General features: G+C 48.7%; 2 protein-coding genes and 1 long non-coding RNA gene across 3 annotated transcripts in view; 1 reads left to right on the top strand and 2 right to left on the bottom strand.

Annotated features, from left to right (window-relative positions):
* LOC119441667 (uncharacterized) overlaps positions 1-27,034 on the bottom strand; it is a 293,465-nt gene that overhangs the window by 128,429 nt on the left and 138,002 nt on the right. The gene's annotated exons all lie outside the window — the stretch shown is intronic.
* The window catches only part of LOC125943124 (scoloptoxin SSD20-like), a 26,663-nt gene continuing 712 nt past the window's right edge, over positions 1,084-27,034 (top strand). The window contains exons 1-3 of the mRNA XM_049661522.1: positions 1,084-1,263; positions 16,503-16,743; positions 24,768-24,881. Of these exons, the coding sequence (XP_049517479.1) occupies positions 1,166-1,263; positions 16,503-16,743; positions 24,768-24,881 (453 nt within the window). The 5' untranslated portion in view covers positions 1,084-1,165. The remainder of the gene's footprint in view (positions 1,264-16,502; positions 16,744-24,767; positions 24,882-27,034) is intronic.
* Positions 7,797-9,373, bottom strand: LOC125943126 (uncharacterized). The gene is made up of 2 exons (XR_007465575.1): positions 9,058-9,373; positions 7,797-7,960 (listed from the first exon to the last, which is right to left on the bottom strand). It is a non-coding gene; the product is annotated as an uncharacterized LOC125943126 (long non-coding RNA).

Below are 27,034 nucleotides of genomic sequence, written 5' to 3'. Positions count from 1 at the left end.
AAGGCTCATGGAGCAAACTCGGACACCAGATACAATGACGCTGCAAGATACCCGGGGAGACAATCCCACTCCATCAGCGTCATGGATTCTGACTTTACCGAAAACACCTACACAACTATGACATTGACACGACAAAAGAGGCTGCAATCGCCTTAGCCCTCTCAACGTGCAAGGAAGGTGCCATCATCCTTACTGACTCACAATTCACGTGCAGGAACTACCAAAAGGGTAGAATTTCTACTATAGCACTTCAAATCATTCCCCCTACAGCAGCGCGCCACCTCCCAGACGCCTACATTACCTGGACTCCGGGACACACCGACCTGGCAGGAAACGAGGCTGCCAACTCCTCAGTCTCAGAGTACGCTAACCGGGCACCACTGCCAGAGGGATCTCGGAGAACTCAGGATATACGCAAGAAATACACGGACAACCACCTGCATTACAGACCAGATAGAAGAACATACTTCCGACCCCACCCGAAACTAACAAGAGAAGAAGCAGTCCACCTCCGATAAATGCAAACCAACAGTCACGTCCATGGCACCTTGATACACAGGATCTCACCCCCCACTAATAGCTACGAATGCGCATTCTGCAAAGTAGTCCGCACTCTACCACACATGGTGTGGGGATGTAAAGGATCACAGGGAACTATTAGCACTCAATACCTAACCGAACACAGTGGGAGGCTTAGTTATCAAGCCCCATCCTGGATGACCAGCGTAATCCGATCGAACGGCTCGTGTCCACGACTTCCCGGACTGAGGAGGCTACCCACTTAGGCCGAAGACTTTTCGCCTGCTCCAAATAAAATTTTATTTCTCTCTCTCTCCTCTCATTCAACTATTTGTACAAGAATAGTTAGCTGGGTAGTTTGTGTGATTGCCACAATGCGATCATTCAATCATTCCACTTTTCAATCGGGAACAGATCGAGTTGTCAACAGCCTTAGAGCGACTAATTAAGTTAAAATTTTATGCAGTGAATATCTAACTGTATGCATCTAGATACTCAGTAGCCGTTCTCGCTGGGTGCAATACATTTACTTACCGATCTTCACCCATTGCAGGTGACAGAAGACCTTTTGTCGGAAGAAGCGGCCAGAGCCTCCATAGGCAAGATTGACGATTCGAAAACTCATGACGATCTCAATTTCTATGGGATGGTCAACGCAGATCAAAAGGATAGCGGCACTTCTCATTCTTGCTACTGGGACAAGGACAACAACGTGGTGGCCATAACGAGCACCGTGAACTACTTGTACGAAATAGAAGTATTATGCTGTTGAAACGGCGTACGCTATGAGAAGGTATTCAAATCTACAGAAGAGAGTTTTAGCTTGCGTATACGTAATTACCATTCACGGAATGCTGGGTTAACGGGAATATAAATGTGACCGGTCATGTTGGTGGTACCACCCTGTGATGTAGATGTTAGGCTGATAGGGCACAGATCGATTATTGCAGTTACTAACGATATTATACTTATCTTCTGGTGGCAGCATTTCCCAATGGAAAACATTATGTTGGAGTTGGCAGGCCAACTGCAACAGCGGGACGATGATGAGACATTCTCCTTTACGCAGTGCTTTTTTTAAGCGCATTTCTTGGCTCCCGTTCGTGCGGCGAGCGTCGGCGTAACCGAGCGAGCGAGCACAGCGAGAAATGAAAGTGAACGCGGAGTGCAGCGGCGGATAAAACACGCGAGGAGGAAAGCGGAGAGGAGGGTGCGGCGGAATCATGAGGCGGAAAGCGGAGGAGGAGGGCATGGCGAAAGGGTGAGAAGAAAAGCATAGTGCGACGACGATGGCTAAGAGATGGCGCCAGAGTAGCGCGCGTCGTCTGGGAGATCCGTCGACGGCGGCTGCGGTTAATCGCGCCCACGCGCCACGAACGCGCTGGCTCTTGCGGTATCCAGACTAGCAAGTCAGTAGCGGCACACTTCGCTCCGTTTGCAACGTGCCGCAACGTTTGCAACGTGACCTATTGTCAGCGCCAGCCAATATATCACGAAATGAAAACACGTCTAGAGCTGCGCTCAAATTTCACATTAGGGAGTATCGTAATCATTGCTGTTTTTTTTTACGTTACTGATATGTACAGTTAAAGCGAATCGTCAGTATAGTATCTGGCCTTGGTGGAGTAAATGAGCGAAGAAAGTGCAAGTGTGACGCCCTTCTCATGCCGTGTTCGTCATACTGTTATGATTGCGGTGTTGTTATGCCGCCTTGGTCATGTTGAGGCCGTCGTCATACCGTCATATCCATTGTCGTCATTCCATTTGGTAGATGGCCTGACATCGTAGCGCTGTCAAGCCATCTACCAAAGCACACCGACAATTTTTTCCACCACTATCAAACACCGCTATCGACGTCAGCAGCGTATTTTGTAAGAGAGCGCTTCGAAAAGCGCTGCTGAAGAATAGAAGTCTTCCACTGTCTTATGCGCTAATTTATCCCTTGAAGGCGCCCACTAATTTTGTTGATTTGAAACTTAATTTGACCTCATTGCTTGCAACTTGAGAATCGTAAGAAGCACACAGATAGAGAATAGCAAAATAATTTTTAATTCTGTAGTGAGTTTTGTCAGGTTTACAGAATGTTGGCGCCGGGCTAAAACTCACTATAAGAATATCACATATAAGAACATCAACGATTTTATGTACAGCAGGCTTGAACAGCGCCAATCCAGCCCCTCGAAACTTATGCCTCGTGCGCGACACGTTCTAAAAAACTGAAAGGGTTGAACCCACTGCATATGACGACACAGAATCATTGCTTTGAGCGATTCCTGGGCGGACCAGATCCGCAGGTGCTGCGCATTCTTGTCGCACGGCAACCTTTTAAAGCGATACTTTTATTGTGACCCCCCCCCCCCCCCCGGACATTCCTGGCCGTGGCTGCTGCTGTCTCTCCGAATTGCTCACATCCATGGCAGCACTGCCGTCTCTGCCAATCTTAAGATCGTCCAGGCTGCTGGCCTTGTTTTCTACGGAATTAGACAGCGACAAAACACGTGATACCTAAATATTCTCATTGCAACAATTATACATGATCAAGAGCAGAATTGATTAACCTTCCTATACGTGCTTTCTTAGGATTTGGGGAATTTGCTCGCGTGCCTTTCTCCGAGTAAAGTGCAGTTTACTATAAAGTTATTTCCAGAATCAGCTTGCTCCAGTCGGCGCGCCGACCATGGCTACAGTGTCATAGCGAGGTGGGCCAATCCGAGGGACAGTATAATGCGTAGTCACGTGGGTCACGCAGTAGGGGTCTCCATGTTTGCCGTCTTCACTGGAAGACAGGTAATCGATAAGGTGCTATACGCTGTGCAAAATTTAATCAGTTGCACGGCATTTATTTGCCCGCTTCGCGACAGCTGCGCTTCTCAGATTCCAACGTGTGGGCTAGATCTGGATAATCTTAATGCGTTAGCATTACGAGTGTCAAAGTGGAAAAAAAAAGTCCATGCGTGTGAAGTATGGGAAGCCGTCACGCGTTAGAGTAGAGACGGGATGGGAGAGTGTGTAGGTTTGCGTATTTTGGTGTATAATATATATATATATATATATATATATATATATATATATATACAGTGACCCTAGTTTCGTGCGGCCTTGCTAAACTGGGAGGCTGCGCGCTCGCTGCAGCCTCCCAGCTTCCGTTTCGTAGGCTCTGATAGCCGAAATTAGTTGCGCCGCAGTTCCGCAGTTAACCACATTTTCCCAAATCGAAAAGTGAATATGGCTTGTATGGAGAACTCGCTTCTATTTCCCAATTATAATGAGCCTGCTGAAATTACATGTTCAGAAGTTAATAATGTATTTTCGATAATTAGCAAGTAATTAGCACGCATCACCCATCACTCATTGGTCGCTACCCCTGACTATGTATCCGAAGGAACCGTCCTATCATTTCAAAACGGCAATTTTTTTTAAATGTTACCTAAAGTATTCATAGAAACATTGCATATAAAAGCGCTGCTGACAGCTGGTCTGCTCCGGATCATCGTCAGATGTACTTCGCTTCTCGTAGACGCGGGACGTGTGTGGAGTCAGCACCTGAACAACACTTTGCAATGTGGTGAACACGGTTGAAAACATAGATCCGAGACCTCAGAGAGGTTCGACGTGATCTTACCGCATTTGTCGCACTTCCCTCTAAATCGCCACTGAAATGTTTTCTGTTCGCTTCGGGTTACAGTTCAGACATTTGGGTTCAGCTCCCGAACGGAAGATATAGTGGTTCGAACCCATTTGAGCCTGTTCATTAGAGCTCGTAGCGCTTCGCTAAAAAAACATCGCTAATGTATGCCAATCCGAGCAATTGATACATCAAAGACAGGGAACCTGTATAAGCGAGTTTCCGCGCTCCTCGTCGGATGTACTAGAGATCCGTTTGCCGGCTCTTAGTGATCATTCATCGCCATCGCCCTGGCCAATACGGCCGCTTCGAGGCTCCCGCACAAGCTTCGCTGCTAGGTAACGCAGTCAGCCTTTCACCGCCACAGAAATACAAACTCTAAAGCGGTAAAGCGTGACATGACAAACAAAAGTTACGGACTTCTTGGCCATATGACCGCGCATAAAGTTGTCTATTCGAGTGTGGTTTATGCAAGGTAGCGTTTCTTTTATAATTATTGGTCATCATCATCATCATCATTATCATCAGCCTATATTTTAGGTCCACTGCAAGACGAAGGCCTCTCCCTGCGATCTCCTATTACCCCTGTCTTGCGCTGCCATATTCCAACTTGCGCCTGCAAATTTCCTAACTTCATCACCGCATCTGGTTTTCTGCCGACCTTGACTGCGCTTCCCTTCTCTTGGTATCCATTCTGTAACCCTAATGGTCTACCGGTTATCCATCCTACGCATTACATGGCCTGCCCAGATCCATTTCTTCCGCTTAATGTCAACTAGAATATCGGTTATACCGGTTTGTTCCCTGATGCATACCGCTCTCTTCCTGTCTCTTAACGTTAGTCCTAAGATTTTTCGTTCCATCGCTCTATGTGCGGTCCTTAACTTGTTCTAGAGCTCCTTTGGTAACCTCCACGTTTCTGCTCCATATGTTAGCACCGGTAGAATGCAATGATTGTACACTTTTCTCTTCAACGACAGTGGTAAGCTCCTAGTCAGGATTTGGCAATGCCTACCGTATGCACTCCAACCCAATTTTATTTTTCTGTAAATTTCTTTCTCGTAATCAGGGTCCCCTGTGAGTAATTGACCTAGATAAACCTACTTCTTTATAGACTCTAGAGGCTGACTGGCTGATCCTGAATTCTTGTTCCCTTGCCACGTTATAGAATATTATCTTTGTCTTCTGTATATTCATCTTCAACCCCACTCTTATACTTTCTCGGTTAAGGTCCTCAATCATTCGCCGTAATTCGTCTCCATTGTTGCTGAATAGGACAATATTATCTGAAAACCGCAGGTTGCTTAGATATTCGCCGTTGATCCTCACTCCTAAGCCTTCGCAGTCTAAGAGCTTGAATACTTCTAAGCATGCAGTGAATAGCATTGGAGAGATTGCGTCTCCTAGCCTGGACCCCTTTCTTGATGGGTAACTTTCTACTTTTTTGTGGAGAACAAAGGTAGCTGTGGAATCCTTGTAGATATTTGCTAAGATATTCACGTATGCCTCCTGTACTCCTTGATTACGCAATGCCTCTATGACTGCTGGTATCTCTACTGAATCAAATGCCTTTTCATAATCTATTGTTACGGTGAGATGCGTTTATTAATGGAAATGGTGGATGCGAGAGGCCTAGGGACCGATGATGTCACAAGCGGCGTTTACATGAATACGACAGAAGCGTATCTTATCAGCTTTCAAGCGTATCGTATCTCATGTAAACGAGGTAATTCGCTAGGAAGGCGTATCGCATCCAATGCGCCAAACAAGGGTAGTTTGAGATGGAGAATGCGCATTTCAGCGGCGCATGTAAACAGGAGCGTATCGCATCAGGAATTATGGGAAAGCATTCTCTGCGGGATTACAACCGGTCAACCAATCAGCGGCGCGGCCGCTGCCGCACTGCGAGACATCAAAGCAAACATGGCGGCTGAAAAAGCAGGTGCGTCGCACGGTCCTGTTGCTCGCGAGTGTTGTGTCTGGCGGTCCTTCTGGACAAAGGAGGCCTCATCGACAGATGTGAACATAACAAGTGCTCTTTGCGCTTGTCGTTTGTCGCGGCCGGGAAGTGTCACCGTCAGTCACCTGGGACTGATGGATGTGCAATTAGTCCCCAGACTGCAATGGGTCATCGGCCTCGTGCGTAGCTAAAACGACAACGTCGCTCTTGGTGTGTTTCGTGAAGCACCAGCGCCCGCCCGAGCTATACGACGAGGCCCGGCGCCGACTGTGACGCGCCAACCTGGAGCCCCTCCTAAGACAACAGCCACCGCTCTCCCTGGAAATGGTGGCTTCCGCGAACTGACCGCCACGGAGAGGCGACTAATTCTTGCAAGGGGCCAGCGTCAAGCATTCCCGTGGGAACGACATCAACGTTTGGTTCCCAAGGTGTCAACCGTTGCCTGTGTGCGGGGGCGATCAGGCAAGATTGGAGGCGGAGCCCGGCGGGAAACGATGGCACATCATAGCGAATATGACGAACTAGTCGAAGATGGTCTTTGGCTAAGAAGAACCAAAGTGCATTCCCTCGTCAAGTGAAAGAGGGAAACGAAAGGGATAAAAAGCGCGACTTGAGTGTTTTGAGGCGCTCGGAGATATAAACGCTAGAACTTGCAAAGATGTTAGCATGTAGACAGCTCCAATATCATGGAGCCCTACTTGTGAAATATGTACATTTGTATATAAAACCGTTTTTCTGATCTCTCTGGATATCTCCTCCTCTCGGCACTCGGCGCGGCACCATCAATGGAACCTTCGCGGCCGCTCGGACTTCGCAATACGAGTAAGTGTCAACTCGCGTTTCCTTTACGCACTCGGCCCACTACCGGAAACCAGTTACGCCGGAAGTGGGCTGCACTTACCTCATACGACACCATGTGGCGCTACGTTCTCGCGACAGTTAATGCGCTACATGTAAACGGCGTCGCATCGCCTTTCCCAAATGCGCTTGGAAATGCGATGCGCTACTGTCGCATTCATGTAAACGGGGCTACAGTCCGAACTCACGTCGTCTTCCTTCACTTTCAAGCGTCCTCCCGTATCGTAGCAATTCCCCCCTTTGCAGATGATGCCCACCGGGCGAGTCAGTTGGAGTTCCGGTGGTGAAAACGTTTAAGACGGGCGACATGGACGACGTTGGTCTTGCTTGAGCGGCGACCAGTAGACAAGAGTCGACAAATCACGTACGTGACATCACTGAGACGTGCCATAACGACAAAGGGGCCGGTGTAACGGGCCAAGAACTTTTGGTATAGACGAGAAAACGATCGCCTGAAGGCGCTGCTGCGCCTCCTGACAGCGCCCCCTATGTGGAAATTTCAAGCAGCGCGGTCGCTCCGCGGTGCAGTCTCCGCTTTGTTTACATTGTTTCGTCCGTGCTTCCCTTCGCTGCTCGTGCTCACGGCGCTCCGTTTTCGACGGCGGCAGATCGCCTGCTTGCTGAACAGCGACGCAAAGACTGCAGTGCGATTTCAAGACGGTTGCTGACGCCAACAGTTTTTTTCGTGGCGGCAACCTCAAGAAAGGGGAGCGTCTGCTTCCACACGTGTGTGGTGTTGAAAAATTGTGGGCGGTGATGTGACAATGAAATCCAAGTGCGTGTCGCAGGTGTCCAACGAGATTGTATACGACATCGAGTTAGATGCACACCGAGTTCAGTCATTTAGTCACTTTTATTTCTCTATGGTGCAGTCACAAAGCGGTCATGCATGCTTGCAGAGATGTGCAGAGACGGTGACGATTGCGGTTGGTTTCGTTGGTCGCTGGGCGCGCACACACGGCTGCTCTCAATTTGGCTCCCAGGGAGTGGCATCAGCACTGTCGGAACAGAAAGAACACATGCATTAGGCACCAATAAGCCAATAAAATTAATTAACGATGTAAGTACTACATATTTGCATAATGCCTTATATCATGCTCTATAAATATTTAATGTATATCATGCCTTATTCAATGCTAGAGTCATGGCAACTCATTGAATTATTGAGCAAGGTATCTTTTCACTGGTCATGAGAAATCACTCGTACAAACTGCTCCGTGAAATGAACCCAGGTCACGGTAACCAGCGATTACCTTGGGACCAGCAGGACGAGCGCAAGAATTAGCGATACATGCCTCACCAAAGCAAATCTAGTTTCTCGTCGGGCGAATGCCCCGCCGCAGCAAAAGTAAGCTCACACCGATGGCCGGCTACTACACGAAACGAAGATTCTTGGCGGGAAGAGTGAAACAGGAAGAATGTGCAAGGTGGCAATTACTTTAAAACATGCTTGGATAATGTGAACCCAGAAAGCATGGCCAAGCAACAAACATAACGCGCGCCTCTCGGGCAGCTGCTTTGCGATCTGCCGCTTACCGACGCATGCGATGACCGCAGCTTGCATTAAATACGGATTGCCACCACACAAAAGACAAGTAACGTGCGGCCCTATTTGTTGCCTGTACAACTAGGAATTTAACTTGCAGCGTTTGGAAAAAGGATATAATTATCTTGAGCCAGTCTTTGCCGATCGCGGGTGAACGACCAGGACAATCAATTAAATTCGTAGGTTTTACGTGCCAAAAACACAATATCATTATGAGGCACGCTGTAATGGAGGGTCTCAGGAATAAATTTGACCACCTGCGATTCTTTAACGTGCACAAAAATCAAAGTACATGGCAAGAACTGCATTCTTGTATTTCGCCCCCATCGAAATGCGGCCGCCGTGGCCGGGAATCGAGCTCGCGTCGTCGAGCTTAGCGGCGCTACACGTATGCATTTACCGCTAAGCTAACACGGCGGATTTCACTGTACGATTCAACTACGCGACACGTCTAAACAAACGGCCATGCTCTAAATACAGGCACATTACTATTGCGTCTTTATCGAGCGGCCGTGATATTGCACGCGAATGCGAAAGTACGTGACTTACTTGACTCGGCGCACCGCAGTTATCCACGCTTGTCGTCTGTCCTCCTCGTACCACCTCTCCGGAATTCTGTAGAACTTCACGGGCGGCTTTCGACTTTTCGAGGCTCTTGTGGCAATCAACAACACAGCAGTATTGCGTGCCACCTTTCCTGGTTGATGAGGTCGCGCTCGCCGTCACGAAAACAACGCACGCGGTCGCTCGCGCCGTAGAGAACACGGGCGCGCGCTGGCCCGGCGGCGACCTTCGACACTTCCATGCTTCCGCCAGGGGAGTGGGCGGCGCTGGTGCCGCGCGGGCAAACTTTAGGTTGCCTCGTCTATAGGCCGCGCTTCCGAAGTGGCGTCCATAGCCACACGGTACGGTTTCTGCCGGATAGGATGAGCGGATCCCGTGTCACTATGAAAGCCATATAGAGAGGCTGATTGGAGTCTGCAGATTTCTCGATTACCTGATTGATGACATGGATATGATCCATCGTAGAATATCCCTTCCTGAAGCCAGCCTGTTCTCTTGGTTGGCTGAAGTCAAGTGTTGCCCTGATTCTATTGGAAATTATCTTGGTGAATATTTTTTACAATACTGAAAGCAAGCTAATGGGTCTATAGTTCTTCGATTCTTTACCGTCTCCCTTCTTATGGATTAGTATAATGTTGGCGTTCCTCGAGCTCTCTGGTACACATGAAGTTGTGAGGCATTGCGTATAAAGGGCCGCAAGCTTTTCAAGCATGATATCTCCGCCATTTTTGAATAAATCTACTGTTATTCCATCTTCTCCACAGCTTTTCCCCTCGTCATGTCTTTCAAGGCCCTTCTAACTTCATCGCTAGTTATAGAAGGAGCCTCTGTATCCGGTTCATCACTATTTCGAATGAAAGTAGCTTGGCTGTTTTGGGCACTGTACAGGTCAGTATAGAATTCCTCCGCTGCTTTTACCATGTCATCGAAATTGCTGATTATATTACCATGCTTATCTTTCAGTGCATACATCTTGCCTTGTCCTATGCCAAGCTTTCTTCTTACTGATTTAATGCTGCGTCCATATTTTACGGCTTCCTCAATCTTTCCCACTTAATATTTTCGAATGTCCCTTATTTTCTTCTTGTTGATCAGTTTTGACAGTTCAGCGAATTCTATCTGATCTCTTGAGTTGGACACTAATGTTTGGTATTGTGCCTCAAAGCAAAAAATCGAGGTAGCTTTCACTAGTGGCGCAAGGCTAAAGACACAGAGCAGCTGATCGCTTCCTAGCTGGTCCTGGCTATACGGAGTAATGTTAAGTTATACGAAGTAATGCCAAGTGATGCTAAGTTATACGAAGTGTATAAGCATTTCCTCGTGGTCCGTGGCATCGCGGAACGCCTCGCGAAGCACTTGCAGTCCGAGCACACGTAGGGGAAGTGGGGCGAAAGCTATGCACAGTGTATGGGTGGCGCACAGCAGACAACACGCCAAGATGACGTCACGGCGCATGCGTTAGCGCGCAGCTGGGGGGAGCTCGGCCGAGACGCCGCCAGAGGTGCCTGCTGCTATCACGGACACCGCGAGCGTTAAGCGGGGAAACGGAGAAGCGCGGATGGCGCCGGCAGCACCTGTGCGCGTTGCGTCGTTGGTGCTGCAACAATTTGTTTCTTTCTCTCTCTCTCGCTCTCATTTTCTCTTTGTTTCTCCAGAGCATAGCGCGCGACACTCCGCGAGGTGGTTGCTAGACAACGCAGTGGCAGGCGGCACACATTACGGCCGGCTTAAACAGCTCTGCTGTTAAAGTGGAGGACTATGGCAGAGGTTGCGTTGCTGGCTGCTCACTGACGTGTGTTAACATTCACGCCACGACACGTAAAAGGTTGCGGAAGTCCGTTTAAAAGTTTCACTGTAAAACAAAATCAATGGTGTGTCACGCGAAATGGATGGTTGTTAGACCATGCTAAGAGTTGACGCCATGTGTGCGACCACGAGGCCGAATTGGGAAACCATTTGAAGACTTTGGGTGTGATCTACTCAACAGGTATATCGTAGGACAGTAATATGGAATGCATCTATAACTGAACGGTTTTACTGACACAAAGAATACCTCTCCAAAAGTATATTAATGCTCACGAGAGCAGATCAAGCTTCTTAGTACATTACGACAAATCCATACTGCGAAAGCGAAACATGGACAGAGGAGGCACAACACACAAGCGTTAAGTTTCAACAAATGTTTATTTAAAGCACGACAGAAAATATATACGCATGAATTCACAGGAACTGCTCATGTGAAACGGTTATGGCTTTAAAAACTATGTAATCTCGGCCCAAAGGAATGCAAGCTGTCTTCCCGATCATCCGACATAAGGCGAGCTCACGCATGCCTACAAGTGTGTAATTTCTGGTAAAAATTTCACGCTTGCTTGGATATGACACCTCCGCGTACGGCACGCAGGCTCCAGAAATGGCTTGAAGAGACTCGGACAGCACAACAAAGAGATGCCCATTCGCGCTCAGCCCCTGTGACCACGGCGTGCCCATTACCAATAGAGAGTGAGCACGATTACACAATTACACCATAGGACTCCCACTAGCTCTATCATACTTTCAATATGTAACCTTTCGAATAAAGGAGTAAATATCACGCGCCTAATTTTGCTGTCGATGTGCAGGGGTAAGAATCAATTACTCAATCATCCATGTATACCGTGCACACAAGCGTGGCGCCGTTGTAGCGCCACGCTTGACGTATAGGGAGCTAAATTTAGCCCCCGCGCGGCGTTGAGATAGCTCTGCAATACGTTTGTCCATCCGAGCAGGAATGGTGTCGTTTGAGAAAACTCACTATGCCCTAGTACGCATAGCGCGTCGAACTCGAACTGGTGTTCAACAGGCCTACAAATGAGCAATCTGTCGCAAAAAAATTCACGCGTGCACGGCTATGCCCCTGGATTCATTCGCAGGATATATTCTTTCTGGACGAAAGGGTACAGTTGACCGATCATTACGATACTCCGTAATGCGGAATTTGAAAACTGCTTTATACGTGTTTTCATTTCGCGATATATTGGCTGGCGCGGGCAATCTTTCTCGTGCGGCATGTTGCAAACGTAGCGCAGTGTGGGTGCGACTGCCACGCTAGTCAGGAGATCGCGAGACGCAGTGCGTGGGTGACGCGTGGGCGCGATTCACAGGAGCCGCCGCACGCAGACCTCCGGTCATGCAGCGCATTGTTTCCGCATACACTCTAAGAAGAAAAGGAGGAAATGGGGTATTCAGGTTACTCCTTTAGGGGAGTTACTAACCTGCAACAACCATTCCTCTCTTCAGGGGGTAATTGCGAGGGGATGAACTGCTACTCCCCATGCGGTTACTCCTTCGAGTACTAACAGTTTCTCTTTTACGATGCTCCTCAAGGGAGTAACGGTCATTCTTTCCCACGCTCCTTAAAGAATGAATAAAGAAAATTAGCCGTTTATACGCTGAAAAAAAATCAACGCCCAAGCACTCCGTAGAGATGGTTAACCTGCGAAGCTGAAACGTGCGGCCCCGGTGTTCAGCAGTGGCTTAATCCCGACGCTGTATTGAAGCATTCCTCAATTATTGGTTACGTGTTTGTGTTTCGAGTGGAACGCAAGTGCCAATGGAGGGCGGATGCTGCTAACCACGACACCGAGCTAACAAGGGATATCGAACGCATGCGACAACGGCAAGCCGAGGAGGCGGCGTTGCGGGCAGAGCAGCGGTAACGTGGCAAAGGCGGGAACGCGTTCGCCGGGGCCAACGCCCGCTTTCGGCGGGAGTCTCTCGAGCGGCACTTTGGCTTCGGCTGCGACGAAATGTCCACGTTGAAATCGCGAAGTGGAAAGCAAGCGCCAATGGCTGGTGGATGCTGCTAACCACGACGCCGAGCTAACTCGAGATATCGAACGCATGCGACAACGGCGAGCCGAGGAGGCGACGTTGCGGGTGGAGCAGACGCGCGTGCTAGGGAACGACGTAGAGAACGACGTCACTAGAGATTTTTAGTTCAAGTACGCCGAGGCTTTGCGCACGCAAACGGGAGAGTTCTACGTACCCTACGTGCCGCATGCGTGCGACGCTTATAGTTTCGTGTACGCAAATCTGTTGTAGGAGGCCTTGACAACGTATACATCGTTGTTTCCGCATGTCTACTTGCGCCCTCCGTTGACAGACATGAACGCTATTTAAGCCAAGTTCGTTCAAGACGACCCAGAATCCGAGCCAATGCGCGATTCTCGCACCTCGCAAACAACGGATCCGTGCTACCTCTCTAAGCTGCAAAATGCCTCGCATCTTTCTTCGTAATCATCATTCATTATCTGTGCTCTCGTGGACTTCGAGAAGCGCAAACGCGCAGCGTAACACTACGGTGACTAAACACACGCACCGTCGGCACGGTCGGATGCGATCTTGAAACTGCTCTCGGCTGTTTCGAGATATCGCGTGAGCAGCTCACAGAACCGGTCATGTAAGTGGGGCCCGCAACGCAAAGGCGCAGATTTAGCGTGCGCACGTGAGACGCCTCGGCGCTACCTACATTCTGCGTATGCGCACTTCGATCCCACAAGATATTCACATACGTAGCGCTTCTACGTACGTGACACTAAAACGGTCTACTAACGGCGCTGCCAATGGCGCGCGCGCTTGGATGTGCGATGTAGAGAACGACGTAACTGACGGTGCAGCCAATGGATGCGTTTAACGAAACATGTGGCGAACGGTTTTATTGCGATAGCAATTATATGGACACTCAAAGAGGATTTCTGCCGTCGCCGTTGCCGTGAGGTTCCGTATGACGTCAATGGCGATGAAATCGTCGCCGCGCGCCGGATGCTGTATGTGCGAGTGAAAGGGCAGCGAGGGACGCGTGCTTTCACGGGGAGCGAACGCACGGCGGAGAACAAAGGCGTGTTCTGCGCCGTGCTCTCTGAAGGGCTGCAGAATTAACCGTCTCTTTGCTCCTTTTTTCAATCACCTTATATAAAGAGCAAACGCGACTTATTCCGTCGCGCGAAAGGCCATGGGGAGACGGGAGGGAAGGAGGGGAGGCGACGTTTAGCTGCGGAACCAAATGCGTATTTGTTTTAAAATGTTCCGAGGTGAGAGGGTGGTAAAGACTTCCGACGCTGCTCGACGAGTGCCCCGTTCTCATCTCGTCGAAAACCTCTCAGTCGCCCCCAGAGGCCCTGGAAACAGTCACTAACGCCGCGCGCGTTCGGTGCGAACGCGGGCAAAAGGCGACGGCGGCGACAACAGTTCTGCGCGCTGCTGATGCTGTTGCATGTCCAACTTTATGCAGCTGATAAAAGTACTATCCTTACACCGTATAGCTCTCTACTAAGTTGCTATCGCAATTGATGCTTCGCCTTTCAGCTGAAACTGCGACATTTGTTTGTTTTTTTCGTTTCGCCTAGCCATATACAGCTTTCTCTCTAAAATATTGCTGAGCTGAAAAAAATGAAAAAAAAAGAAGCGCCCAAAAGTAGGGTCCGAACTCATCTCCTCACGCCAACCACTTCACCATGACAGCTTTTTTTTTTCACATGGTATTTAATGCATCATGTACATGCGAGAAACGTACTATACGTGACAAACGTGCAAGCACTAACCAACGCATCTCGTATTCATGACCTCGAAAGGATCACGTTGAGCACACTATTTCACCATGACAGTTCACCATGGCAGCTTGGTTAACGAGACTGGATACTGAGACAAGGTTAAGCACCTGAACGCAGGTGCGGCAATACAAGAGAGACTCGGCATTTTGTGTACATTATGCAGGGATAGTTCAACGTTGCGTATAAGTGCAACCATTAGCAACTGCAGAAAGCTGCCTGATTATTCTTAGGATGAAGTACATCGAGCCAATACGTTATGTATGTGTAGCGAGCGCGAACCGAGCACGCAAGATGACAGAGAAGGCAAACGTATTTGTCGCTTGGCGTGCCCCGTTTGAGCTATACATCGCTTCAGTTAAACTTGTAATCTCCTTGGAACGGAATGAACTAAGGTAGTATTGGCCAAGAAAATCTGACAGAGCATCACTAACTAGCGCGTTTAAGCCTGTATCGTTCACTTATGGTGTGCAAGGAGACGAAGTGCATGGCTCTTCACATTCCACCTTCTAAATTTCACGCAATTTTCTCACGAAGGGGCAAAATGCTGCTTTGCATGTAGTTGAATAGACAGTGCACGAACCTCTAACTGTTCCCGATTTATAGACAATGCCGTTTTCGCCGGATCACTCCACGACACGGACGAAGACAGCGGAATGAATGGGGACTAACTGCTGCCGTTCGTCCTCCCGTCGCTCTCTTTCAGACCAGAGACTAAAAAACACTTGCTCTCCGAAATTTGCACACGGCATGCACACGGCATGCACACTCCTGCACTTAGGCCCTTGAGGGACGAAAGCGCCCTTTTTAGCACTAACTGCCCAGTTACTCCCGTTTTCCCCGGCATTTTGCTTAGAGCGTATACCATACTTCGACGCGTTCGCTGCATGCCATCGGTGAACAAACGACGGCGCGCTACTCTGGCGCCATCTCGTCGCCACAAAGCCCGTACTACAGTGCCTAGAATATCCTTATGTATATTCTGGGCACTGTAGCCGTACTACGCTTTTCATCGAACGCTTTCGCCATACCCACCTCCTTCACTTCTTGCCTCGCGGTTGCGCTGTACCGTCCTCCTCCGCTTTCCTCCTCGCGCTCTCCGCTATCGCCGTCTTTCATCTGTGTTCCGCGTTCGCTTTTTCGTCCTACGCTCTGCTCGTTCGCTCGGTTACGAGGGACGACGCCGACGATCACCGCAGGAACGGGCGCCTAAGAGCTGCGCTCTAAAACGGCAGTCTTCGTTGTATTTAAAAGCGTGGTTTTAACAGCGGAGCTGTTTCAGCTTTTCGTTTCCGCACGTAGCGTTCGCAAAAACTCACCTAGCGATGACGCCACTGCGCATAGCTGCGCCTCGCTTCGCCTAGCTCCTACGCCGCCGCGCTAGCGATGACGTCACTGTGTGCAGCTGCGCCTTGCTTCACCTTGCGATAGCCAATCGATGGCCAATCAATAGCTAATCAATAATCACTCAATAATCAATACATTCCGGAAAATATGCTGGGGATGACTTGGTAGTCCTTGCCCTAGTCAAGATACGTGGCCAATAGCTTGCGATAGCCAATCAATAGCTAATCAATAATCGATCATAAATGAAGAAATTCCAGGAAATCCTGGGGATGTGTTGGTAATGCTTAGCCTTGCACAAGTACGTGGCCAATACCTTGCAATAGCCAATCAATAGGTAATCGATAATTGATCAATTATCAATAAATTCCGGAAAAGCATAACCCGTAAGACCAGGACCAGTTAGGTGCCAATTAGCTCCGCGGTGTCCTTAGCATTGCGCCAGTAGCGCAAGCTACGCAAATTTTTTCTTGTGTTGTTTTTACTTCATTCTACAAGTTTTGGCAGTCAAGTGGTGCCCGACAGCACTGGCTTCGTCCTGAACGACCAGATGGATGACTTCTCAACGCCAGGGTTAACCAACGCCTACGGCATACGCCCTTCGCCTGTGAACTTCATCGCGCCACACAAGATGCCTCAGTCCTCGATGGTGCCCACCATAATTCTTGACAAGAACGGAGAGCCAGAAATGTGCATCGGCGGTTCTGGAGGACCCCGCATCGCCAGCGGCGTGGGCTTGGTAAGCAGCCTAGTATAACACAAGTGTGTTATGCAGCTATACTACACACTGTGACTACGAGTGTCATGTATGACATCTAGGAATTGGGCGGCAGAGACGTAACAAAGAAGGAGCGTTTATTCGCGCTACTTGGCAGGCAGCAAGTAGGTTACAAAAGGAGCGCGATGGGTCTGCAGCAGTACCAACGAAGCAAAGCGCAGAGCTGCTGCCGACGCCATCCGCGTTTCCCCGCGTTCGTACCGAACGCGCGCGGCGTCCGTGCAAGTGATCACTTGACGCCAGCACAGGCTTTCGGATCAGCGACAACAGAACACTGCACAACATGTGTACGTGGTTTCGCGGACACACACTATCTCCTTCCCCCTAATGAGCACCCAGACATTTGCCACATTCACTGCGATGATGCTATGGTTGATATCTGTCTGGAGGTCGCCGGTCCCTCTGTGGGTAGCGCCGGTCCATTGGAGGGTCATTCGTTACCACAGGGGCCGCAGCTGGAAGTGGCTCGGTGTCGCTTTCGGGATTCCTGAAATCTGGCATAAAATCATCCGTCGTGCTCTGCTTTGAGCTTTCGAATTCGACGTTGTGCCGGAGCTGGTCTTGATGACGCCAGAGGTGCACCGGAGGATTCTTCCTAACACAAACCTTAAATGAAACAGGGCCAGACTGCTGGACCGTCGTGCCAGGAACCCATTTCTCAGGACCTCTGTAGTTCCTCCGAGGACCTTATCGTGGATGTTAAAAAGTCGCTCGCGCGCCTTGGCGTCGCACCTTATCGGCGAGCTGTTGCTGAGCCACTCTTCCCCCGACCGAAGGTGGTGGTGGTGGTGGTTACAACATCTTTATTGAAAATCATGGTGGGGTCTCAGGGTGGCCTCTATTGGGGGCGACTCCCTCTGCCCAAGTGACGATTTTTAGTTGTTCCCCGAGATCGGCGGAAGTCCTAAGTAAGGTCTCCCGAGTAAGTTTCGAGGGGCTTGGCAACAGCGTATATGGGGGAGGAAAACCCCTACATCCCCAAAGGATGTGGTCTTGTGTTGCCAAATCGTTCATGTTACAATTTTGACGTATGGGGTTAAATTCCCCATTTGTGATAATCGCCAATCTGTGTGGACTGAGAAAAGAGTCTGTCTGAAGCTGGCCTGCTTCACGGTGGCCCGGTGGCCGTCAAGGACGGTGGCCTGCGCTCTAGTAAGGTCCCGATGACGAGCCGGGTAAATGCGCCTCCTTTCTTTAAACAAGTTTGTTATTTCATTATATGTGGTCACCACCTCACTCAGAGAATCCGAGTCGGAGCGGCGCGCCTCCCGGCTTGTTAACCCTCGGGCGATGCGGTGGCCTCCTCGTTCCCACCCCGACCGCAGGCTTTACGGCATCGAGTCTTGTGCGCAGTCGTCTACCTAGGAAAATGTTTGCTGGCGTTTCTCTCGTAGTCGCATGCGGCGTCTTCTGCATAACAAACTTCAGGACATTTTGAGTGTCCGTCCACAGCAACGAGAACATTGTGTTTTCATGGGTCCAGCGAAGTCCCAGTGGACTCATTGCCAGGGCGAAGTAGGTCATGCCCAGGGATGAAGTTCGACCATCTGAGCTAACCAGTATGCTAGCAGATAGCAGCGTGAGGGCCACTTGATGGACCCGTATGGGTTTCATTTATATTTAGCTCATTGTTGAGCATGGTGGTTGGCAGCAGGTTTGTCGCCTCGTGTGTCTACTGATGTGTCCATAGGGTGTCGTGATTCAGGCGTAACTTGGAGGTATTCAACTGGTCATTTTGATTATTGTAAAATAGAGCAATAGCTGTATTTGACAATAATCCTGGATTATTTTTGCAACAATTTTCTTGACTATACATTAGTAGTAAATTTCATCACCACAGTGTCAGGGTTATATAGCTGCCTTGCATTCAGAGAAGTTAGCTTAAATGATATGTAGGAAGCTCTAAGATTTTCAGTTAGATTTTTGTGCTGTGGTTGCCAATACTGCTAAGGAGAAATGCAGACAAAATCAACTGACAATCCAGAGCAATCACGGAGGCTTTTCAAGATAGCGTACTGTGCTGTGGTTGCCAATACTGCTAATGAGAAATGCAGACAAAATCAACTGACTATCCAGAGCAATCACGGAGGCTTTTCAAGGTACCGTAGGCTAGCGGTGACTTCTTACAATTAGCCTCATGCACATTGCACTCGCATGCGCGGTTCTGTATATACACCTGCGACATTGTTGTACGCTTGTAGAACTTGCTATGAAGAGTAATAATGAATGATTATAAAAATTACCTTCCGTATATCTCAGTCAAATAGACAACAGCTTATATATGTGGTATTGTTAACCATTATGTGTAATTCTTTTACGATGTCCGACGCAATCGCGGACAAGTTCGCACCGTCAATAATTTTCCCGTGATGACCTCAAGGAACAATGTTCCAAGCTTTCTGCGCCTCTGTTCACACTTCGATTTTGAGGAAGTTGCACGGCATCTCGCTCAGCTTCATGAGAAAAAAAAACGCAGCTTTTTTTATTGCGATAACAATTATGTACACTCCAAGCGCATTTATGCCGTCGCCGCCACCGTGATGTTCCGTATAAAGTCCAAACAGGATAACATCGTTGCCACATGCTATACGCTATATGTGCGAGTGAAAGCTTGCGAAGGTCATCCGACGATCGCGGCTCAATCCCGCGCGCGCAAGGGAAAAAGGCGGGGCGGAGGCGCGCCCGGCCTCGCAGTTTTCTGTCGCGCGCGAGGTACGGGGGGAGGCGAGGGAGGTTCGGGGGGGTGGGGCGACTACTCCGGCGGCTGCTGTTACGGCGCGGCCACGCGGGCACTGCATCTTGACGTGGGAAATCTGTGCGCCCGCGCCGGCCTCATCTCCAAAGCGATCTGCTATGTGGACAATGTAAGTCCAGTGCCGTAGCTTCGTAGGAGCTGCTTAGGGGGCGAAGCATCTTAGGGCCGATCCTTGTCCCCCCCCCCCCCCGTCGTCGTTGTCGTCGTCGTCCGTAGCTCTCGTTTGCATGGAGTCCGCTAGGGGCGCTGCGGTGCACAAGGCTTAAAACCCCTATATATAAAAAGTAGCGACACTCTCCTCCTCCGCATTCCCTCCTCCTCGTTTCTCCTCTCTTTCGCGCTCCTTTTTCGACCGCTGCGCCGCCTACACCGCTTGAAACACGTGCACTTGTTTATCTTTCGCCGCTGATCAGATTCGACGATCGCCGACTGTGTTCGTCGCTATCGTCGTGCTCCTCGCCAGTCGGTAGACGCTTCTCGGGCGAAAATGGCGATGGAGCGTGATCGTAAACAAACGCAGCCAGCGCCCGGGGGCTCGACGGTCCACGTGATGCCATTAGGCCACGGTGGAAGAATATTTAGGTGTTGACACTGCGCGCGGGCGAGCGTCCAGATTATGTTCGGCCGCGCGCGGGCGCACCGAGTAGCTCTGCTGCGAGCAGATAGATGGCGCCGCGGCCAGCGGTCCCAGCTTAGCGGTGCCGGCGGCTTGGCATTCCTCTGCCTCCGCTAAATTTTCGTTCATAGTGGAGTGAGTAAATCTCAAAGCGTGAAAAAAAAATCGTTATTTCACATTAAAGTGATGAGTGTACCAGGCTTCGCTAACATGAAGGTTCCTTGTGCAGGGCGTGGATGACGTGAACATGGATCAATCGGGCAGCACTCAAAGCCCACTGAAGTTACCCTCTCGCGCACAGTTTGTTTCGCCCGGTCTAGCCGTTCATCCGAGCATAAAAAAATGAAAGTGTTAGCCGCCGTGCTACCCCTCGATCAGAATAAAATAGTGACTGCACCAGAAAATGTATTTCATGCTTATCGCTGCTTCCATTCACACTCAGAAAACCGTTCAATCATCGTTGCGCGAATTCAATGTGGCCGCGATATAAATTAAGAAATGAAACGGCGCAAGCTTGCGATATGCAATGCAATAGAGCAAAGTGGCTGTTCATGGCTAGAACTTAAGATGAGAATGCACATCAGCTATGTAAAAACTCTTTCAAATGGGAATTTAATAGGCGGGACGAAGGCAGGCGTCTATCTTGAATTAGAGCATCACTACCACAGTTTACTGATGAAAACCTGAGCAAATGCCTTTTTTATTCCAATTCCACTTAACATAGACCGTGTATATTATTCATTGGGCTTTCGTCCATTGAGGACTGAGTGGCTCTTGCAAGATCTAAAAAAAGAGGTGACTTTCTTTTTTCTTAAATTGCATATGATAATGTGCCAATGTAAGCGTGTTTGACAATGCATGCCCCACAGCCTGTCCACAAATACACCTACACCCACCTCACAATAATCCCATAGACCTTTTTTTTCCATAGACACAATACGAAAAAACTTGTGCATGAAGCAGCTCGATAATTTTAATAGGGGATAACCATCCCAGAAGCTTGCGGTCTCATACACTCCCACAATGGAAAAATTTTGTATAAAAACATGCAAGCGCGTAATATACACCGCAGGCGCATTGTAAAAAAAAAAATTCAGTAGCCAGGATGGAACAAATTTGAAAATCAGGCACACATCTCCACAGAAAACAGCAGTATTTTACAGGGTGCACAAATATTTCAAGATATGCAAATGTCACGTAGCTGGACAGAACCATAGTAACGTTGTTGCCGTCCCTTGGAGATACTCAGGTATTTTTTACATTCCGCCTAATTAGATAATTAGTCTTATTTATTGATCAACTTCTCAATTATTACAGCTAGATTAAAAGTGTCAATGAGAAAATTGTAGAGAAACATGAAAGACTCCTGATACAGCTTTCTATTGCTCAATACGCGCTACGTAGAAGTGTTTTTCCGAGCATGAAAGAAGCTCACGAATACACGCAAAGTGCCTCGAGCGGCCAGTCGCGCGGCAATATTGCTGTATTGGCGGGTTTCGTTCACGCTCGGAAAACACTTTTATGTATCACGTATTGAGCAACAGAAAGTTATAGTGGGAGTTTTCCATGCTGCTGTACAATTCTCTCGTTCACACTTTTTATCCAATTATAGCATTAAAAAAGTTGATTATTCAATTATGAATATAATTATGTAATTAAGCGGAATAAAAAAATAATCTCAGTATCTCCAAGCGACGGCAGACAACATTACCTTGGTTCTGTCCAGCTACGTGACATTTACATATTTTCAAATCTTGGTGCATGATAGTAAACCACCCAGTATATATCTTGTACATGCAGCAAAATTTGCACAAACTACTGTGGCACACAGGAGGTTCTCTCTTCCGCAGCGGCTTTCGAAGTTTATTTGACGGGGTTGGGTTCTTTGGACAGTTTGTAAATAAGGTGGGAATCCTTTCATCGAGCGCTCCGCGTAATATGCCATCGATATCGTATCCTCTGAAAAATGGCTGGTGCAGACATGGTCGGTAGGCGTTAGAGTTCGGTCTGCCCTAAGATTTTCACGGCGCCACTGGTCTAGACGACCGCTGTCGGACGGCGCTTTGAATAAAGGCACACGCTCCGCACAAGTCAGGTATCCAGAATTGTAGTTCGGAACGAAGCACTTTCTAGCCATTTCAAACGCCCCTCAGAAGGCCGCTGCCACCTTCGTGAAGGGCCCGTGGCGACAATACCGAAGCACAAGCTCATGAAACGAACGCGAACAAAAATCGTGCCTTCAAAACAGCGCAACCGCACATGCAAGCAGGAAGACGAAGCAGCGGCAGCACACGCCTTCCCGCCGAGGCTGGGACCGCATACCGCAGCGCCCTCTACGACAGCGCCGAACCAGCTGCAACCAAGCCGAACATAATCTGGACGCGAGCGAGCGGCGATTTCGCGCGCGTTGGGGGGAGAGTGTCAGCACCTCTCCTTATTCTTACACCGTGCATTAGGCCAATACCGACGCGGCGTCGGCCTCGGACAGGGTGTGCGAGGAGGCGGCGGCATTCTTCAAAGCGTGACGCTACTTTTTATATAGATAGTATTCATGTGACGTCACGCAGCTATATCTCTTCGCGCTGGTACCCTAAGATGGCGACTGCGATGACGTCAGTGCAACGTATTATCACGCGCAAACTGTTTTGCTTTTTCACGGCGATTGTTTTTCACCGGTTTATCATTGTTATCGCTCTGACGCTCGACGCAAGACGCGCTTTTTGCTGCTGTTTCACCGGTTTATCATTGTTATCGCTCTGACGTTCGACGCAAGACGCGCTTTTTGTTGCTGTCATGCTGTCAGGTTCCTTGCTTGCGCCCCTTCTCGGCCTGCAGGTACCCCAATATGGCGTCCGCGATGACGTCCGTGCAACCTATGTATATAGGGGTTTTACAAGGGCTACATAGGCGCTCGTTCCCGACGCTCGCTCTCTTTCTCTCCTCAGGCACGGATGATAACGGTCGCTTCTGATAACGGCGCGCCCGCTATGGATGAGAAGGCTAGAGTGGTGGCTCGCAAAGCTGCTGCAGCCCGGTGACGCATACAACAAGTGGACCCGGAGTCTAGGGCGTGGGAAGCTGCAGCAAAACGGCAACGCCGGCAAGCGGACCCGGAGCTGAGGGCTCGCGAAGCTCGAGCTTGAACGGAGCATCGGCGCCACCAACCTCAGGTAGAGAACGCTTCCGGCGTTTTGCGCCGCGTCCCGCGCTCTCGCCGCCTCTGGGTCCACTTGCCGGCTTCGCCGTGCTGCTGCACTGATCACAAGGCAGTCTCACCTCACCTCAGCCTCACCTCAGTACGCACCTCAATACCATATACGACCAATAAAACAACATTGTATATTGTCACGTAGTAGTGACAGTGAAGAAAACAGTCGTAAAAATAAAATGCCTCGCGGAGCGTCTGAATCGAACAGTCACTGAAATACTTGTGATGTACGTTTACCCGACCATCGTGACTGGGGCGTCGCTGTACAATTTCTGTCGCCACTGCTCTGTGGGGTTTCTTTTTTCTTGTTCATTGTATCTGTAGCATATATGACTGGACTCGACACTGCGTTTTGATGCGCTCCTCTCGACGCGACGACGCAACGCGCCCGTGATAATATATCTATGCCTGATAGGGCCAGAGTGTGCCCGCCTGCGTCTTACCACTTCGCAAGAAAATAGGTGGCGCCTGTATGTGACGCCCGCCATGGCCCGCCTCCTTCATTACTCGTGGCATATGGGCCTTCTTTGGACACCGTCATGATGCGTTAGCTTCTCGGAGACACCGATTTCGCGCTACTCTAGTCCATACCGTGTCTTGCGGCAACAGACCGAAGTCATATGTACGAAATCGCGCCTCTTGATGCCAGCGCCTCAGCCTTCCTCTGGCGTATTTCACATCACCCACCTAGACACTACTTCGCAGTTCTTGCACGCACTAGGATGGCGCCTCCGGGGGATGCGTCACAGGGCACTAGCAATGGAAAAGACTAAGGACTGCGTCGAAGCCGACGACGCAGAGTGATTAGCGCAGACTTCGCCCGCCATCTTGTAGATAACATGTCTCTCCTCAGCCCGTAACAATATTTTAATGGCTGTTACGTACTCTTCCAACGGATCTTAGCATCTTAGCTGTACACTGATGCGTGGTGGTTTATATCGCTTTGACGTGTGATATTTTCTTGATCAATAAGTAATGTCGTCACCCATTATTTGATCATGCTTCGCGCAATTTCCATGCGCGCTCTGGGAAACCAGTGAATTGGCAGTCTGAGCTTCCCTTTATCAGTCATTCATTTATTGTGTTACTATTGGTACGCGTGAAGGCCTTACACAACAGCTTTACGTGTAGCATTTAGATATAACCGAATATATTCTTGGAAAATCGCATTTGAGACATACGCCACGTATGGAATTATCATATATGAATACATATGTGTTCTATGTGTTTTCATATGACCATATCAGATTATGGTATATATGGCATATGTGTTATATCACACTTTTATGTGAATTGGTACTACTTTATAAAATTGTACCTGTAAAAGCAGATAAGATGCACGGGAAAAATAAGTAGGCAACAGACGCCACTACGTGGAAAATGAGTTTCATTTCTGTGTTAAATAGGTTGCAATGCGCACTCTCTGGCAAGGGAAGACCATCAAGCAAGCGATCGATCAACCAAGAGTTCACCACCAATTGCTGCCAACCGACCTGGAGGTGGAGGAATTGTTTCCCGAGGTGGGAGCACCATCCATATATTAATAGTGTGTGTCATGTAAAGCGCATTATCACGGGTGATCTATAGAGAGAAGCAAGCTTATAACAGGTGGCATTATCTTGGTTTCATCGCTCTTTTGATCATAATTGGTTACATTTGCATCTCGCTCGAAAAAAACAACTAGCGCTCTGAACCCACAGAGATGATATGGCGGTCTTGTCTTGACGCACTCTTGTGGGCTTTCACTTTTGAAGCGAACATAACTGGACATGATGTTGGTGAGAATGATCGTATATTATTGGCCTAACGGCCAGTTATAGACAAATGGTGTGAAGGTCATGGGAATGAGTCGTCAATGGGACATGGATTGTGGATGTGACACGGATGTGTGAATACAGTGAAGTAGGTGGGCATCATAAAGAAAATCTGCGATGTGATGACAACAGGGTTTGAACTTGGGTGAGGTAAAAAAATAGATAACAAAGTACGGAAAACTAAATCTTGCTGCGTTTGCGACTGGGCATTGAAGTTTAAGCCCACGGGCTAAACTGTATTGTCCTCGTGCGCTACCGATGGGGGCGCTGCGGATGGCGCTTCCGTGACGTCAGAGGGGGGACTTCCCTTTGTCGTCTGCTACGCTGCGGCTAGAATAGCTTCACTTTATGCGCTTTCTCGCGCTATAACTGCGTGCTCGTGTAGCACGGCGCCTCCAATTATCATCCTTATTTTTTCCTAGTGTTAGTTTTACTGTTGCCAGCTTTATGAGGACAACAAACCCTGTATATTAAATGTGTCTTGCATATAACCGCCCGATGTGATCGCCCAGTGGGTCGGGCGTTGCGCTGCTAAGCTCGAGGTCGCTGATTCGACCTCTTCCGAGGCGGCCGCATTTAAATGGGAGCGAAATGCAGACACGCTCGTGTGTATTGGGATGTAGGTGCACGGTAAAGTAGCACCATGTAGTCAAAATTAACCCGGATTCCTACACTACGTGCCCGATAATCATATGGTGGCTTTGGTACGTAGAATGTCAGAATTTAATTTTTTACAGATATTTTTATGTTTCATATGACCCAATCTCTCGCTGGCAGGGACATGATCTCCTGACTCAGTCATAAAACGTCGCGCCGAGCCAGTAAATGAGAATACGCGCAGCTATGGAATTTTTGGAAATGAAGCATGATCCCAGGGCTCATGCGCAAAATCTTGCGTTGACAAAGCGGCATTGTAGTTGAATGCGAATTTCACATTTCGCTCGTAATTTCAGTAACTTTGGGTTGCAAATGTAAACATTTTCTGAGAATAAAAGTATCGTAATTTCACTAAGAAGCGGTTTATCTTGAACATTAGTGGGGCAGCACGCGCTATGGTTACCTATTGCCAAACATACTTTGCATTAGTTTCTTTTAAATAAATCTCATTACCACTTTCTAATTCAGAAGAAAATTATGGGTGTTTAGGTTGGCATAGTACTATTTCTGTTCAATGCACCTTCCAACTACCGGAGACCACTCGGAAAATATTATTTTATCAGCGTAATAATAAAAGAATTATCTGTTAAAAATGCAATCTCGTAAACATTTCGCCTTTATACGTCTGCCCCCCCCCCCCCTCTCTTTTTTATTTGTTTGTTTAGTGCTCCAGGCAACTTATTCGGTATAGTTCCCTGCAAACCTAAACTTCCCCATTTTCTTGTTTTAGTTTTGAGCAGGCATGACTCTCTTACAGAGCAAAATATAGTGGAAACGGTGATCTAAGAAAACGTTGTCGCCTTTGTTACGCGATAGCATTACTTATCATCACAGGACGAATCCAGCTCGGGGAATGTGCACGCTACCCAAAGTAGGAGCAAGGAAGCAAAGGGTTACGCTGAGCCGACTAACATGCAGGTCTGTGTCATGGTGGAAGTAATTCATTTTAATGAAAGATTATGCGAAGGTCAGTACTGCAGCACAAGACTACCTAATATTGTTTTGCTCAGTAATGTTGTGCGCCCTTGTATCAGACGTTCCAGACCGTATTTTGCAGCAATGCCTCTAAAGCAATGCATGCATTAACGTACCGCAGTGTCCACCTACTTTCGTGACAATGGCATCAAACGTCTTTCGTGATATTCATAACGCGTTGGGCACCGACAAAATCGGAATGTCCGTATCAAACGTAGTGGGCGACC

Source organism: Dermacentor silvarum, chromosome 2, assembly GCF_013339745.2.
Source record: "Dermacentor silvarum isolate Dsil-2018 chromosome 2, BIME_Dsil_1.4, whole genome shotgun sequence".
Lineage (NCBI taxonomy): Eukaryota > Metazoa > Arthropoda > Arachnida > Ixodida > Ixodidae > Dermacentor > Dermacentor silvarum.
Note: the sequence above shows the minus strand (reverse complement) of the source record. Positions and strands in the feature narration are given on the sequence as shown.